This window comes from Trachypithecus francoisi, unplaced genomic scaffold (assembly GCF_009764315.1).
Source record: "Trachypithecus francoisi isolate TF-2019V2 unplaced genomic scaffold, Tfra_2.0 Lachesis_group21, whole genome shotgun sequence".
NCBI classification, from domain to species: Eukaryota; Metazoa; Chordata; class Mammalia; order Primates; family Cercopithecidae; genus Trachypithecus; species Trachypithecus francoisi.
The window spans coordinates 37,736,653-37,752,473 of NW_022681467.1; the positions used below are offsets into that span (position 1 = coordinate 37,736,653).

The 15,821-nt window shown below is 45.2% G+C and overlaps 1 protein-coding gene across 6 annotated transcripts in view; it reads right to left on the reverse strand.

Annotated features, from left to right (window-relative positions):
- Window positions 1-15,821, reverse strand: part of LOC117068784 (receptor-type tyrosine-protein phosphatase T) — a 123,413-nt gene that overhangs the window by 64,345 nt on the left and 43,247 nt on the right. For 5 of the 6 annotated variants that reach the window (XM_033186438.1, XM_033186437.1, XM_033186435.1 and 2 more), the window contains exons 3-5: window positions 15,457-15,544; window positions 15,024-15,146; window positions 1,424-1,500 (exon numbers count right to left, since the gene is read on the reverse strand). In XM_033186438.1, the coding sequence (XP_033042329.1) occupies window positions 1,424-1,500; window positions 15,024-15,146; window positions 15,457-15,544 (288 nt within the window). The remainder of the gene's footprint in view (window positions 1-1,423; window positions 1,501-15,023; window positions 15,147-15,456; window positions 15,545-15,821) is intronic. The other variant, XM_033186440.1, reaches the window with a different exon arrangement.

The window sequence follows — 15,821 nt, forward strand, 5'->3', positions numbered from 1 at the left end:
CAGAGAATACACTGCCTTTCCATCATCCTCCAGTCTCTGTCTGTCTCTCTCTCTGTCTCTCTCTCTCTCTCTCTCTCTCTCTCACACACACACACACACACACACACACCGGCAATGCAAGGCAGAACAGGGAAGCACAATAAATAGATCTGAGGGCAAACAGTCGAGTGACCAATACAAGGCTCAATAAGTATTTGTTGAGTTAATAACTCACCTGGCTTAGTCTAGATTAAGGGGGAATTCACAAACTGCACCACCACACTTTATAGCCTATCTGTAAATACATTTGAGAGTCTGGGGGACCAATGTGAATCTCTGTGCCATTCTTCAAGACCCATGGGCTGTGAGCTGAGGTCCTGAGAAGCATGGCTTGAATCAGTCACATTGGGTTGTCCTTCTGACCCCAGCAGTCATGTTCTTGCTTAGCAAATGCTCTCACTTCCATCCAAACCCTTCTTGGCTCCTGTTTGAGTTTAGTCCCTTCCTCGGTCATCTCTGGAATATTGGAGCAGCCCCTTTCCTTATTGGTTGTAGTTGTCTTGATTCCAGAATTTCTTCCCTCTGATCTATCTTATCTTTGGTAGCAGATAAATCATCCCAAAGCTCGGTTCTGAGCTGGTCACCTCCTTGATAAAAAATGTTTAATAGCTTCCTCTTGTCTGTGGGATAAAGTCCCACTTCCTAAGCCTGAGCATTTAATTGTCACTGATGTAGCCCCAACAGTATTTTCCACTGTTCCTGTTACATATTCTCTGCTCCCCTCAAATGGAGCTGCTATGTATCTCCTTGCCAGTTGCTTGGCTTGTGCTATTCTCTCTAACCAGAGGCCCCTCTTCCCTCTCTTTGATTTTAAATCATACCTGTGCTTGAAGCTTTGGTTCACATCATATTTTGCATTCCTGATGGGAGAAGTGATATTTTTCCCTACCTCTGAATCTCTGCAGCATGTTATCCGTACTTATGACAGTTACCACTTTCTACTTTGCCCTGGAATTATTGATGTGTGCGTTATCTGCCTGCTAAGGTTTTAAAGGGTAGAGACCATGGTATTTTTTGCATTATGGTTCCCATAGCATCTAGTATACATTTTACAGTAGGCACTTTAAAATTTTTGTGGCATAAATGGTCGTGCGTTTATGTGAATGAACGAATGGATCAACAGACTTATATACAAATGAATAAATGGGGTGAATGAGTAAGACCAGTAGTTGTCTTGAGGCTCCATACAGCAGGCTACTACAGCCAGCCTGAAAGAGGATACAGCGTAAGATGGACAGTCAACTTGGGTTACACTAGTTCCACGTATCAGGGAGGATCCAGACTGCTCTGGAAGGACCACCTTCTGGAGGAGAGTTTGGGGTAAACCATAGATCTTGAGCCTGCAAAAGCCAGCTCCAGCACCCAGCCCCATTAAGACACTCACGTCAATGTAGTTGGCATTGATGTAGTCAGAGTGCGGGTCTCCATCCAGCACCAGCAGTCTCACCCGGGAATGGTCGTCTGCAGAGAGAGCAGAAATCAAGGGGATGGTTGATAAGAGGCCCTAGGTGAGGAGGCAGCTATGTCCTCCTTTAGAGCTACTGTTTATTAATGATGGCAAGGCATATCAGGCATTGTGCTACTCTCTCATTTAACTCTCAACACTACCCTCAGTTACTGTTCCCATTTATAGATGAGGAAGTGGAGGCTCAGGGAGGTAAGCACTTCTCATTTTTCTACCTTCCCTTCTGATTTTGTCATTACCTAACTGGATTAGTCACCTGTTTCTTTAAGTCTTAGTGATTTAATCATTAAAACGGGGAATGGAAATACCTGCTTCATAGGACAATGTAAGAGAGACCATATAAAAATGCTCAGGACAGGAGAGTGTTGCATCTGGATTAATACACTCCATTTTCATGTTGTTTAAAAACAAACAAGTTTACCTATCTTCCACACATGCACAAATTGCATTTTCATTTGCCCCTTGGAGTATTGTTGTAGATAGATTGTCAGCCATATATTGTTATCAATACTATCATTAAAGTGAGGCTGACTAAATCATTGTAAAAGAGGTCATCAATAACTAAAAATCGTGTTAGAGAGGATACCTTTTCAAACACAATCTAGACATAAACAAGATTTGCAGGCTTTATTTGATAGCATGCTTACTTCAAGTAACACCAAATGAAAACCATTAAAAGAAAACGAGTACAGCAGAAGAATCAGGATAATCCTTTACAATTAATTAAGTGAGCTCTGACACGCTAAAAGACACACACAAGCGGAACACTGGTTGGGTCTGGTTGGGAGGAGGGACCTTGGTTTGCTACCCAGGTCACTGTGCACCTATCATTGTGCAGCTACTGCATCCTAATTCACCTTCCTCTAGGGCAGGAATGGGGTCCCTAAGAAGTGGGCTGGAGAACTCTGGACATCCCCAGGGGTTTTCTGGGAGTCAAGGAGGTCAGGTCAGCTTATCCTCTTAGAATGATACAGCATTCTGCAGTTTACAAGGCACATTTATTTGCAACTAACCAAGACCTGGGAGAACTGGGACATTATGCTTTATTCCCTGCTCCATCCCCTGCACCTTTAAAAGGTCCTGACATATAGCAGGTACTCAGTAATACATGGAAGAGGTATAATTGGATGACCTCATTGGGTTCTCACAGTGAGCCTGCAGGAGAGAAGTAGGACGGGTTCTGTTAGCCCTTGTTACAAATGAGGAAACTGAGGCTCCAGAAAGCCTGACTGGCCACATGGTCACTGAATGCTAGAGCACAGAGGAGTGAAGTTATCTTAACTCTGAGTTCAGTCGCTCCTGCTTCCAAAGGGGTGTAAGCATAATGTTAGAAACCACTTCAAATATACCCAGCAGAGGGAATTAACTAGAGAAGTGGTTGCCTGGGTGACAGAAGAGTTAAGCAGCCAGATAGAAGACAGTGGAGAAACTCAGAGATAAGGAGCAACAATGAGAGACTGCCTGCCCTTGGGCTGAAGGGATGGAGGGAGGTGGTAGAGTGCACAGTGCTCAGGAGCTGGGGCCACCTGCTGGAACCTGAAGCCACAATGGGATTCTCGTAGGAGCTGGAGATGAGGAGGTGCTTCCCTTACTGCTAAGGAAGGCAACTGTAATTGTAATACCCTGGCTTCTCCTTTTCTTCTTCTCTCCAGTCTCCCAGTGCGTGTCGTTGGCCAAACCTAGACGGCTGACAGGAGAGCCTGAAAAATGCAACCTACAGGGGTCAGTTACCTGCAATACACAGTAGAGTGGGAGAAGGTAAGGAATGGGTCCTGTTATGGACAAACGGGCCTAGGGCTGGTATAAGATACACCCCATATCTATCCATTCATTTAAGAATCATTCATTGAGTATCTGCCATGTGGCAGGCAGGCACTGTGCTAGACAGCGAGTTACACTAAATGCCACTTTTCTTATTCATCGGGGGAAAAGTTTCAGTAGAAGCAACTAGAGGAGCAGGTGGGTGGTCTAAGCAATCCCTTTGGGTGGGTGGGAGAGTGGAGTGTGACATGGGGGAGGTGTTTGAAGTTAACCTTTATTGAATTCCTGGTAGGTACTAGAAACTTTACATACATTATCTCGTTCAATCATTTATGCCTCAAAATAGCTGTATAGGTTATTATAAGGATACCAGAATGATATGGTATTATGAGCCTTCCCATTTCACAGATGAAGGCACTGAGACTCAGAAAGATTAAGCAAATTTCCAAAGTTATGCATCGTGTGAGTGGCAGAGAGGACTTCTCGATTACAATTTTCTGACCCTGAAACCCTACTCCGTCCACATAACTTGCTGCCCCAGAGCCTCAGGCATCTCACAGACACTACAGCTGGAGTCTGTGCAAACAGTTGGTCCCTAGTTCCTGCAGGATTCTAGCCCCGAAGAGGACTCCCTGGGGGACAGCCCATCCAGCAGGCTGGAATTCAGACAAAGCCTGGCACCTGACTCTCAGCCCAGGGCATCAAGCCTCTGTTACCAGCAGTTCCAGAAGCTGTGGGCCTTAAAAAAGTGAAAATGCACATTGTGTTTTCACTCAATGGTCTCATTATGACTTATTGATTCAGAAATCTCCTTTATTTGTTGAGTTATGCCTCCCTGGGGCCCACAGCACTGGAAACAGAGATTCTGGTTTAAAATGTTGAAAGGGAATTTTTAAAATATAAAATGAAGTTGAAAAACCAGAAAGCAAAAATGATGAAAAACAAAACAAAAAGAAACAAACTTACTTATTTTAGTTAAGTGTTCTTGCGGATGAAAGCAATCTCTAGCCACCAGATGATGGTGTTTGATAACATCTCTCTTTCATTTATGAAGAACTTGTTTACTGCATACCTACTCTGTGCCTGGCTAGTTGAAGGGATTAAGAAAGTGCTGTCAAATGTGATACTCATGTTTAAGGAGTTTGTCAATTTAGTGGAGACAGACTATATGCAGAAGCAAAACTTCCAAATCTAGAAGATGGGGAATAGAGGGCTTTGTGTAGTGACATGTGAATGAGGAATTAAAAATGAGTCAGGTTTGGCCAGTGCACAATGAGGAAGTCTTTCCATCAGAGGGAACTGCTAGAGTGAAGGGATATCCTGAAAAAAGCAAGCACAGTTGGGGAGCTGCAAGGGTCTCCTATCCTGGGAAAACAGAGTGTGAGGGGAACAGCGATGGGAGGGGAGACAGAGGAGGCAGCAGCAGGTGTTTCATTCAGAAGGCCCTCCATGCCCTGTGAAGCCACGGAGACCCAAGGAATCATGCTGGGCTCTGCAGGGCAGCCTAATACAGTGTTTCTTTTCTGGGACAGTGGAAAGGTGCTTTATTATGATGTTACCAAAGTTCATGCCTCCACAGCTAACTTATGTCAAGTGAGATAAACTTTTAATATATGATGTGAGATACGGAGCTGTGATCAGATTTGGCTTCAAATGTTAGCTCCATCACCTAGCAAATCAATTGATCTCTCTTAGCTTTGGTTTCTTTAGCAACATGGAGCCAATACTATATGGCACGAGAGGATTAAATGAGAAAAATAGGTGTGAAAAGTGCTAGGACGTGAAGAAATGAGAGGACAAGCCACAGACTGGGAGGAAATATTTGCCAAACACATATCTCAGAAAGGACTTGTATCAAAATTACACAAGGAACTCTTAAAACTCAGTGAGAAAACAAATGATCTGTTTAAAAAATGGGGGAAAGATCTGAACAGACGCCTAATCAAGGAAGATATACAGATGGCAAATAAGCTTAAGAAAAGATGTTTAACATCATGTGTCATTAAGAAATTGCAAATTAAAACAACAGGATACCACTACATACATATTAGGATGGCCAAAATCCAAAACACTGACACCACCAAAGGCTGGGGAGGATGTGGCACAGCAAGGCCTGTCATTCACTGCTGGTAGGAATGCAAAATGGTACAGCCTCTTTGGAAGACAGTTTGACAGTTTCTTACGAAACTAAACATACTCTTACCATACTAGGATCCAGCAATTGCACTTCTTGGTATTCACCCAAATGGGGTGAAAACTTATGTCCACAGGAAAACCTGCACATGTATGTTTATAGCAGCTTTGCTTAAAATTGCAAAAACTTGGAGACAACCAATATGTCCTTCAATAGGTGAATGGATAAACAAATTGTGGTGCAGACGGTCCCTCACTTAGGATGATTAGACTTAGGATTTTTTAACTTTATGATAGTTCCAAAGCAACATGCATTCAGTAGAAACCATAATTTGAGTACACATATAATTGTTCTGTTTTTAATTTTTGGTACAGTGTTCAATCAACTCCCTGACATATTCAATACTTTATTATAAAATGCACTTTGTATTAGATGATTTTGCCCAACTATAGGCTAATGTAAGTGTTCTGAGCATGTTTAACGTAGGCTAGGCTAAGCTATGATGTTTGGCAGGTTAGGCATATTAAATGCATTTTTGACTTATGATATTTTAAACTTATGGGTTTATGGGGATATCACCTCACTGTAAGTCAAGGAGTATTCATTATATATCCATGCAATGGCACACGGTTCAGTGAGAAGCAGAAATGAGTTATCAAGCCACAATAGACATGGAGGAAACTTAAATGCATACTGCTAAGTGAAAGAAGCCAATCTGAAAAGGCTCCATACTGTATGATTCTGACTATATGATATTCCGGAAGAAGATAAAACTCTAGACAGAGGAAAAAGATCAGTAGTTTCCAGGCACTTGGGAGGAGGGAAGGATGAATAGGAGCACAGAGGATGTTTAAGGCAGTGAAACTGTTCTATACAATAGTGCAATAGTGGATATATGTCACTGTACATTTGTCAAATCCTATAGAACTGTACAACATAAAAAGCAAACCCGAATAAACTGTGGACTTTAGCTAATAATAATAAATCAATATTAATTGTAATGAATGTACCACAATAATGCAAGATGTTAATAATAGGGGAAACAGTACGTGGGTGGGAGGGAGTACATGGGAATGATGTACTTTCTGCTCAACTTTTCTGTAAACCTAAAACTGCTCTAAAGAAAAAATGCTAGGACAATGCCTGGTACACAGCAGGTGCTTAATAAATGATGGTTTGGGGGCTGAATATGAGGCAGGCAGTGAGCTAATAGCAGACATACTTAGAAACTTGGGGCTCTCCATTTGCTCTCTGTACCAAATACAGATTCATCTATCTGCAGAGGCAAAGAACTACTGTGTGTTTTCACTAAAGGGTGGAATTCAGCTGCAGGTCCACCAGAAAGGCATCGCAAGGAGTGGCAGTGTCCTCATGGTTTATTTATTTCTTTTGGGAGATGCTAATATTATTCTGTGTCCCCTTCTTCTTCTAACTTTATATAATTAGAAGGATAAAAAATCGTGTTTACCCACACGCACATGGAGAAAGATGGGGCAGCAGGCGATGGGAAGGCGTTTATACGAGGTAATTTACAAGCAGCCCAGAATGTTCATTATGCTCTATCTACATTTTGCAAGCTTGAAAAACAGCTAATTTGGTACTCCTTGTTTGATATTCAAGACAAGGAGAGGAGTTAAGAGTCATGTAGAGGAGAAGCAAACTCCTCAATGAGGCAAGAGGAAGGTGCAGGTGCCTGGCCCCCCCAGCTCTCAGCTGAGGTGAGAGATGGGCAAGAGCTGGCTATGGGAAGGAGGAAGCTGGTGGCAGAAGGCACAAGGGAGACATGGTACCAAGACACAGATTCAAAGAGCTCCATTTAACACAAGTCTAGGGGAACATCATCACTCAGTCTGCAGTCAATCTGCTTTTCCTTGCTTGAAGTCAAAGACCAGTGGTATGTTGGTAAATGTTTAACAAACAGCTCTCTGTGGGAAAAAAGGCCCTAATCAGTAATATCTGCTGATTTCTGTGGTGTAAATACTCCCACCATGACCGATTTCAAGCTATCAACATAGCATCAACCAGCTCACAAAATTCCTGAAAATTTAACAATCTGCTCGTGCAAGCTGGTATGAGTCAGCTACAGAACACCACTGACAGAGGACAAAGCCTAGCACACCCCGCAATGTCTTGCATGATCTGATGGTTTGGGACCTACTTCTCTCTCCAGCTTCACATACTGCTCTGATAACTGTGGTCTTCTTTCAGTTGCTCAAATGTACTATGTTCACTCTGACCACAGGGTCTTTGCATGTTCAAAGACCACCTCCATCCAAGCTGGCAGTTGCGCCTGGATCCTGGGCTCAAATTCTTCCTCTCCTCATAGCTGACCCCTCACCACACCTGTAGACCCAGCCTATCCCTTCCTAAAACTAGCAGCCAATTCTTGCCTTTAGCAGAAGGGAGGTTATGGATTGGGTGGGGTCTGAAGGCAGACATGAGGCTTGTCACACCCTAACCATATCACCTGGGGCAGGTTACCACCTCCCGAGCCTTTATTTACCCAGCTATAACATCCAAATCATATATATCTATGCAGGCTTGCTGCAAGGATTAAAAGATGTAAAATATGAACCCACCTGGTATGCTGTAAGAAATTAACACAAATATATAAATTCAGTTTTGTTTTTATTCTAGACCTGGGCCAATAGCATCAGCAGCACCTGGGAACTTGTTTGAAATGGAAATTCTTGGGCCCCAGCCCAGACTCACTGAATCAGAACTGTGGGGTGGGGCCCAGCAATGTGCATTTTAATATGGCTTCCAGATGATTCTGATACACCTTCAGGTTTGAGTATACAGACCAATGTTTAGTGATTTAGCATAGAGATGCTCTGGTTATTCACTTCAATCGGTCTTGGGAAAGACCAGAAGATCTTACTGGAAATGGGCCATAAGACTAGAGACTCACCTTGTGCCAGGTGGTGGGGAACAGAAATTTACCTGTGCGGAAAGTGTAAGATGTTCCAGGCACTTACCAAATGCCATAGGATGCTATGCCATTTGATTCTCAGAGTAACCCTCTGAGGTCTATTATCATCATCCCATTTCATGAATGAGAAACTCAAGGCTCCAAAAAGCTTAATAACTCAGGAGAAGGTATAGCGATAAGGGCTTCCTTTTAGAGTTGTAGGGTCCTTACTCTCCTGGAACCGTGAGATCCATGACCTCCATACCCTGCTATGCCATACCTCTCCAGCTCCCACTTTCCTCCAAGTTCTTGGACTCCAACATTGGTCCTCATCCCACTAAGGTCTCATGGCCACCCCAGATAGAGGGTTCACTTTCCTCCTTCATACAGTTCTAACTCTCAGAACAAACCACAACTCCTTCTCCCTCCCTTCATCTTCAAAGATAGCCCAGTAAACCTGTCACCTCAACCCACATCCACTTAAAGAGAGAATCACTTCAAAGAGGTGGGGCTGGGGAGAGGATATTATTTGGATACTTGATATTCTTTCTTCCCATCTTCTGGGCACTACAAAGGGTAAAGAACAACAGTGCATTTTTTTTTTTCAGAGAAAAGAGATTTGACTCATTACAATGAATTGTGGAGCTGAAAAACCATTTCCTACAAGTATTGGAAATGTTAATGCCATCATCTTGCAAGAGTGGATAAGGAGGAGGCAGGTAATTCTGCCGAGACTGCCTGGGTACCTCACTGAAGTTAAAGGTCTGCACATTCAATCTTGTTTGAATTACCATTATCAAGAGAGGCTGGCTTGGGCATGACACAGAGACAGCCCGACATTCTGTGTACCTCCTTGTCCTGCCAGATCCATGCTGGCTGAAATGGGAAAACTCCCCTTTGTGGGGTCCTCGGAGGAGCTGCTCCAGTAGATGCAACCTTTGAGGGACTGAAGGGGACTGAAGTTGAGAGGGGCAAGCACCAGGAGAGGACCACCTGTGTCCTAAGGATGCCATCTAGGCACTGCCCACTGCCCCAATGACGGGCCTTTCTGAAGGAAGGAAGGGAGGTTTCTTATTTGTATTTCCTCAGAAGAAGAACATGAGATATGTATTTGGATGCAAGTAGTTGGTGTGGGGGGTGATCACAGAAAACACCAGGAGGGGAGTGGGAAGTGATACAGAGAAGAAATCTAATAGGGGCATGTCATTCAGCAAGTTGCCACTGTGGCCAGTTGAGGCTTAATTTGGCTGAGGAGCTCTGGCAGGTGAGAACCTGAAGGTGAAGTGATGGTGCTGAAGGTAAACAACAGAACTGCGATGGAAACCTGAGCCCACCTGACCTCATGTCTAAGACCCCAATACACCTGAGCCCCGTGGCTTTTCCTAGATTGGTGGAACAGAAGTCTCAGAAAATGTGCTGATATCCTGTGTGCCCTCAAACCCCCTCTCCACTTCATCTGGCTCTCTAATCCAGGCGGCTGATTGCTATGGCCAAGATTGGACATTCTCAAAGTTGCACATGCATCACTATCACCTGGAGGGCTTTTAGAAATACAGATTGCTAGACTCTGTCCTCAGAATTTCTGATTCAGTAAGTCTGGGGTGGAGCCCAAGAATTAGCACCTCTAATGAGTTCCCAGGTCACGCTGATGCCGCTGCTCTAGGCATTACACTTTGAGAACCACTGGATTAGGTCAACAGATCCCCTGTTCTCTGGATTCTGGGTGGGTTCAGCCAATGGAAAGCACAGGCAGAAGATTGGGCGGAGGGAGGAGAGTGTGATGGAGGTACTTACTCCTCCAGCACCCCTTGGTGGGGTCACCATGGGTGGCTGCCTTGCCACCAAAGGTCGCACCCACCTCTGGTCAGGTCATCTCTCTTTGGGTCCTGGTAACCCCTCCCTACCGAATCCTTCGTGGTCTGAGGATGGAATTTAGCCCCAAGGTACTGCACTATCCCTTGTAGTCTTTCTACATCTAGATTATACCTTTATAAACAACTGATCCCAGAAGGGGGCCTCATTTTGTAACATTTGCAACCTCTGTGATCACTTCAGCTTCTCAGTGTCAGCTCCTTCCTGCCAGTCTAGGAAGCACCTCTAAAACTTTACATGGAGAATGCTTTGGGATTCCTGAATTTCCCCTTGCCAACAGTCTGTGTCCTAGAGTTACTTGGAAGCAAAGAACTCTTTGTTCTTATTTTACCCATTCACTTCCTTCCCTTTCACTTCCTTTCCATGTCCACTCCCTAGAAACCCCACTGTCTCTATTACTAAATTCTAAATAGAAACACTTGGAAGAAAGGGGATATTTTGTCAAGATCTCTCATTGTTTCATTTGTAGGCAGTGCCCTCCCTCCTACTCGTCCCCTTTAATCTTTTCTGTTCTCCCTGGCCTGGGCCTTTGTCCTCCACTCCAGCCTCACAGTGCTCTGGGTTCCTTAAGATGCTAATCACAGCCAGTTTTCTTCTTGCGCCAAGAATATTTCTATTTATCAAGCTGCGGCAGGCTTTGCCTTTGGGAGGGACACATACAAGGGCAGGAACAGTTTCCATTTCTCGGGGCTGTTTCTTTTTTACATATTCCATTTCAATTCCAGGTTTTTTTTTTCCCCATTTCTCTTTTTTTCTTGATTCCCCTTTATGTCTTGCGCTGCTTTCTGAATTCACTGGTTACCTCAGCACTGTCTCCTTTCAGCACTGAATGCAGACCTGCTCTGGCCCTGATCTCTTGCAGAATGATTGACTCTTAAATTAGAAAGGAGATTCTGGTTTATTTAAACCCATCACGGTGGTATTGTCAAGGTGCTTCAATTCTCTCTGTCTCCATTTGGGTTTCTCAGAAGTAGATCTAAGACAGAGATTTTAGTCCAAGCAGTTTATGTAGGAGGAGACAGGAATACCAGTAGGAAAGGGGGGATGTATGACAGGGAAGAGAAAGTAGCTTATTAAGGGTGAGTTTTCAACCCCATTAGGATTGCAGGTAGCTCATCCTCATCCCTATGGGAACTCCGGAAGGAACTTCAGGGGAACGGTGAAGAAGCTGGGGTATTTCATGGTGGAGGGCTTCTCCTGGGGTTATTAACCCTTCAGGATTTGCAGGCTGCCTGTGTCTGGGTAGGGGGATCCTTTCCCAGCTTTGGAGAAAGTCCTCAGTCTAAGAGCTGCAGGCAGGGCAGGGCTAGGGTGAAACAAGCTCAGAGCCTCAGCCATAGGCTTTAAGGAGGAGCTCGCTCCCAGAATTGTGCCCATGCAGGGTCAACGGCTGAGCATGGGCATCTCCCTGCATGTTTCACCCTCATCCTGGCCCTGTACACCCACCCTACCAGCTGCGTGCTGCTCACAGCGAGGCCGTGGGAAGTAGGTGGGACACTGATGGTATCTTCTGCAGTCCCAGCGCTGGAGTTCTCATTGCCTTCATTTTTCCTGACTTCCTGGATCCTGCCTTCTCAGAAGCAGCTCGCAGAAGGGTTAGATTGTTCTCATCCTTCTCTGTCTTGTGTCCCATCTTGCCACTGTCTTCATTCAGGCTCAATATCTTCTTCCTTACTGGAATATCATTGTTCCAAGTGCCACTGGGCCCAGCTTTCTTCACCCCTCCTTTCTGGGTGTTCTCTATCATAGTTGGGAAGCAGAGAAGAGACCACTGCTCATGCCCTTCAGAGACTCTCCCACACTCAGTTCCTATTTACTGGGCACCAACCATAGGCCAGGTTTGGGGAAACCAAAGTGGAAGGGAGTCGTGGTCCTATTGTCATGGAGCATCTATTCTAGCCATGGAGATGGCCATCAACATTCCTCCAAATGCCTGTCAAGCCACAGTCATGACGAGGGCTAAGAAGACATATATTGTGCTCTAGGAGTGAATAGTGGGGCTCTGAACATATTCAAAGGATCAGAAGAATTCCCTAAGCAAGGGATGACTGAGCTGAGATCTGAAGAATACATGGACCATTGCAAGTCACAGAGAGGAAGGAAGAGAACTTTAATAGAACAGAATGTGCAAAGGCCCTGTGACATAGAAGGGCATGGGGCGCTCAAGGAACTGAAGGAAAGCCAGTGTGGCTTCAGGGGAGAGGCTGTGACAGAGAGGGTATCCTGTGAAATAAGACTGAAAAGACGGCCGAGGGCCTTTCCATAAGGAAAACTGAAAAGTGAAGGGAAACCATTTGAAGGGTTTTTAGTGGGAAAATGACATCATCCAATTCATGTTTCAAAGAAGTTTTTCTGGCTTCTATCAGGGATCAGACAGGCAAAAAGATGGGGCCAAATTAGCTGTAGAGTAACCAGAAAGGAGATTGGGCAGCGCCAAGTGACAGCGGATGATGATCTGGGCTAGGCTGCTGCAGTGGCAATCCAGGGGAGATACAGAGCATGCCTTCTGACCTCAGGCCCCCCTAGGCTTGGGCCTGGATAGGTAGCCCAGCCTGAGTATCCTTGTCTCTCAAGGATTCAGGGTCCCTTCAGTGTGCTCTAGTCATTTCCCCTTCTCCTTTTCTCCTTCCCCCCTTTCTTCCTTCCTTCTCTCTTTCTTTTTATTTTTCCTTTTTTTGAGGCAGAGTCTCACTCTATCACTCAGGCTGGAATGCAGTGGTGCAATCATGGCTCACTGCAGCCTTCACCTCCTGGACTCAAGCAATCCCCCCACCTCAGCCCTCTGAGTAGCTAGGACCACAGGCGTGCACCCTCACACCCAGCTAACGTTTTGTACTTTTTGTAGAGATGGGGTTTAGGCTGGTCTTGAACTCCTGAGCTCAAGGGATCTGCTTGCCTCGGCCTCGCAAAGTGCTGAGATTACAGGCATGAGCCACCACACCTGGCTGTCATTTTTTCCTTATCTGTGCCACATCTCTAGGAGAAAGACATTTTTAAACCTGTTTTACAGAGAATAAAAGTTAGAGTGATAGACTAAGATCACATAACTTACAATGTATGGACCCTGTCTGAACTCACAGCCTAACAAGGAGATAAGTGACTATATATTTTAGGGTACAGTATCCACAGTGCAGGAGCAGAGAATGCTGGGGACCAGACAGGGCAGGCAGCTCCCTGTGGCGGAGTGGGGGCTCCCCAGGAGCAAGAGCTCTACCTCCCAGGACCCATCACAGGGTCTGCTTAGAGAAGGCCCACATGTTATAAGTCTTAATACCTGTTTGCTGACTGTTTGAACATCAGTTCTCAACACTTCACTTGCAAGAAATCTTGCTGTCTGAATTACCATCTTCCAAGAGAAAAATTATAAATGTTTTCTGATTAGTTCTACCATTCATAGCCCATTCCTAAATCAGCACAGGAAACAGCTAAGCTAAAACTTCTGCCTTTTTCTTCCTTTACAATCTGCCTGTATCTTACTCTTTCTTCCTCCAAGTTTTTTCTTAGGCAATGTCTAGACAGTTAAAACAAAACAAAACAAAACAAAACTCTGAATTGTGCTAGAAATAATTTGTCATTCAGGATCCTTTTTTTTTTTTTTTCCGTTTGGATGAACTGGGTTACTCTGAGCTGAGACCAAGGGATGCTCCTCACACCACTGGTGAGATGTCAAAAGGTTCAGGTTGGTTACACTGAGTCAGACAAAGGCTGTTGTAGACTCCTGTTCTAATTAGAATACATGCTTAGCATTTTGTACGAGATAACTTTGTCTTCTCTATATTTATGTTACTTTGAAGGCTGTACCTACCAATGTTTGGCAGTGACAATACTTGTGTGTTACCTATGCATGACATTCAGTTATGTGGCAGTCTCTCTCTTCCTCACCCCCCAGAACTGAATACCATGCACCTGTCACACACAAGTTATTGTCATTGTTCAGGCCCCATTATCCCTTGGTGAGACTATTGCAGTAGTCTGCTGACTGATCCCTCTGCTACCAGCCTTTCCCAATGAAGTGCACCTTCCATATCTGCTGCCCTAGTGATCTTTCCAAAATAGACATCTGATCATGCCCACCTCTCCCTCACCAACCTGCCTTATTCCATGTCCCCACAGGACATGTCCTGAGTACTCAGTGAATCCTGGTTAATGAAATAAGGTGGAATGATAGATCCATGCTGCTCATCAGTGACCTCAAGAAAGTAACCCTATGGGTAAGAGTAATGGTGCCAGGCACTGCAGCAAGAGTTTTATGTGCCTTTAAATGCTCCTCCTATTATCTTCATCATTTTAAAGGGGAGGAAACGAAAGTTTACAGAGGTCAGATAACTTTCCCCGGGCCCTACAGTTGGGATAGAAACCTGGGCAGTTTGACTCCAGAGGGCGCTAACTACTCTGCACCGCTGACTTCATCAATGAGTCACTCACTGGGGTTGCCTACAGGAAAGGTAAATCTCATTGTTGAGCAAAGGCAATGTCCTTCCTCAGCCCTGCATAAGAACGTGCTTTCCCCTGCAGGCTCAGTACCTCCCGAGCTGCACTGATGCAGACCTGAGGGCAGGCCCTCACCTCGGAGCCCCTGCCCTGCTATAGTGGGGTCAGGTAGAATCTGTGTTGCCTTAAACTCTGTCTCTTGTATGATAGGAGTAGCCCCGGGCTTCTGTGGGACCTGAGCTGGGCATACCCCAAGCCCCAGGTGTATGCCAGAGTTACTGGCTTCTTCTGAGCATCAGCCTTTACTTCTGAGCATCAGCCAATGTGACTCCACCTTCTTGGAGGAGCACCGTTCTCTTGCCCGGGTGCTCCTGGCCCCTCCCTCATAGGCTGGGGCCCATGCTCCTCACCCCAGGTTGCTGCCAAAGTCCTCCTTTGAATTAGAGGAGCTTCTGGGAACACAGAGCTCATCTCTTTGTCCAGCTGTGGGGTCTTCTGCATGCCAGCCCTTTTGGCTGGGCTTCCTCCCCGACCTGAGGAATTGAGCAGGCAATGCTCGGTGAGACCCAACCTTCAGAGGTTCTTCCCCAAGAGGCTTCATGGTTCTGCTCTGCCCTGACCCAGCTCCCTGCCTGTTCCCTCCAGCTGAGATCAGCCATGCTCTGTCATCCAGTCTAGGGATGACAATAAGGCTGAAATAAAGCTTCCATCTTGGCATATGGATACAAAGCTAGAGACATCAAAGATTATTTGATAACAAATTCCAGGTAAATAATAATAATAGCCTCTTTTCCCCTGTGTCCTCAACACCCGAATCTTAGGAGCTCCCAGAAGGGCACCTACAGGATATGATGTTCCCATATCGATTCTTATTGCGGTTTTCATCCTCCTTGGCTGTGTCCCACGAAGCTGTCTGCCCCTCTGGTAAGGCCTAAAAAGCAAGGACAGAGTGGTTAGAGTGGCCTGAGATAGGAGCTTTATATAAGTAGAGATGAACCAACAGGGGGAAGTGAGACCCAGTGCGATGGGACTCCTAGTGGAAAGGGCTGGATGTCCTTGGATGGGGCCTGGGGAGGACGTAGATTTTGGTCTGTCCATGGACCAATTCTCTTGTTCATTGTTTCAAATGTTATTGATGTCTTCTGTGTCATGAGTTGACAAATCTAGCCCAGTAGGGGAATCGCTTGTCCATTCATTGAATTATTCAT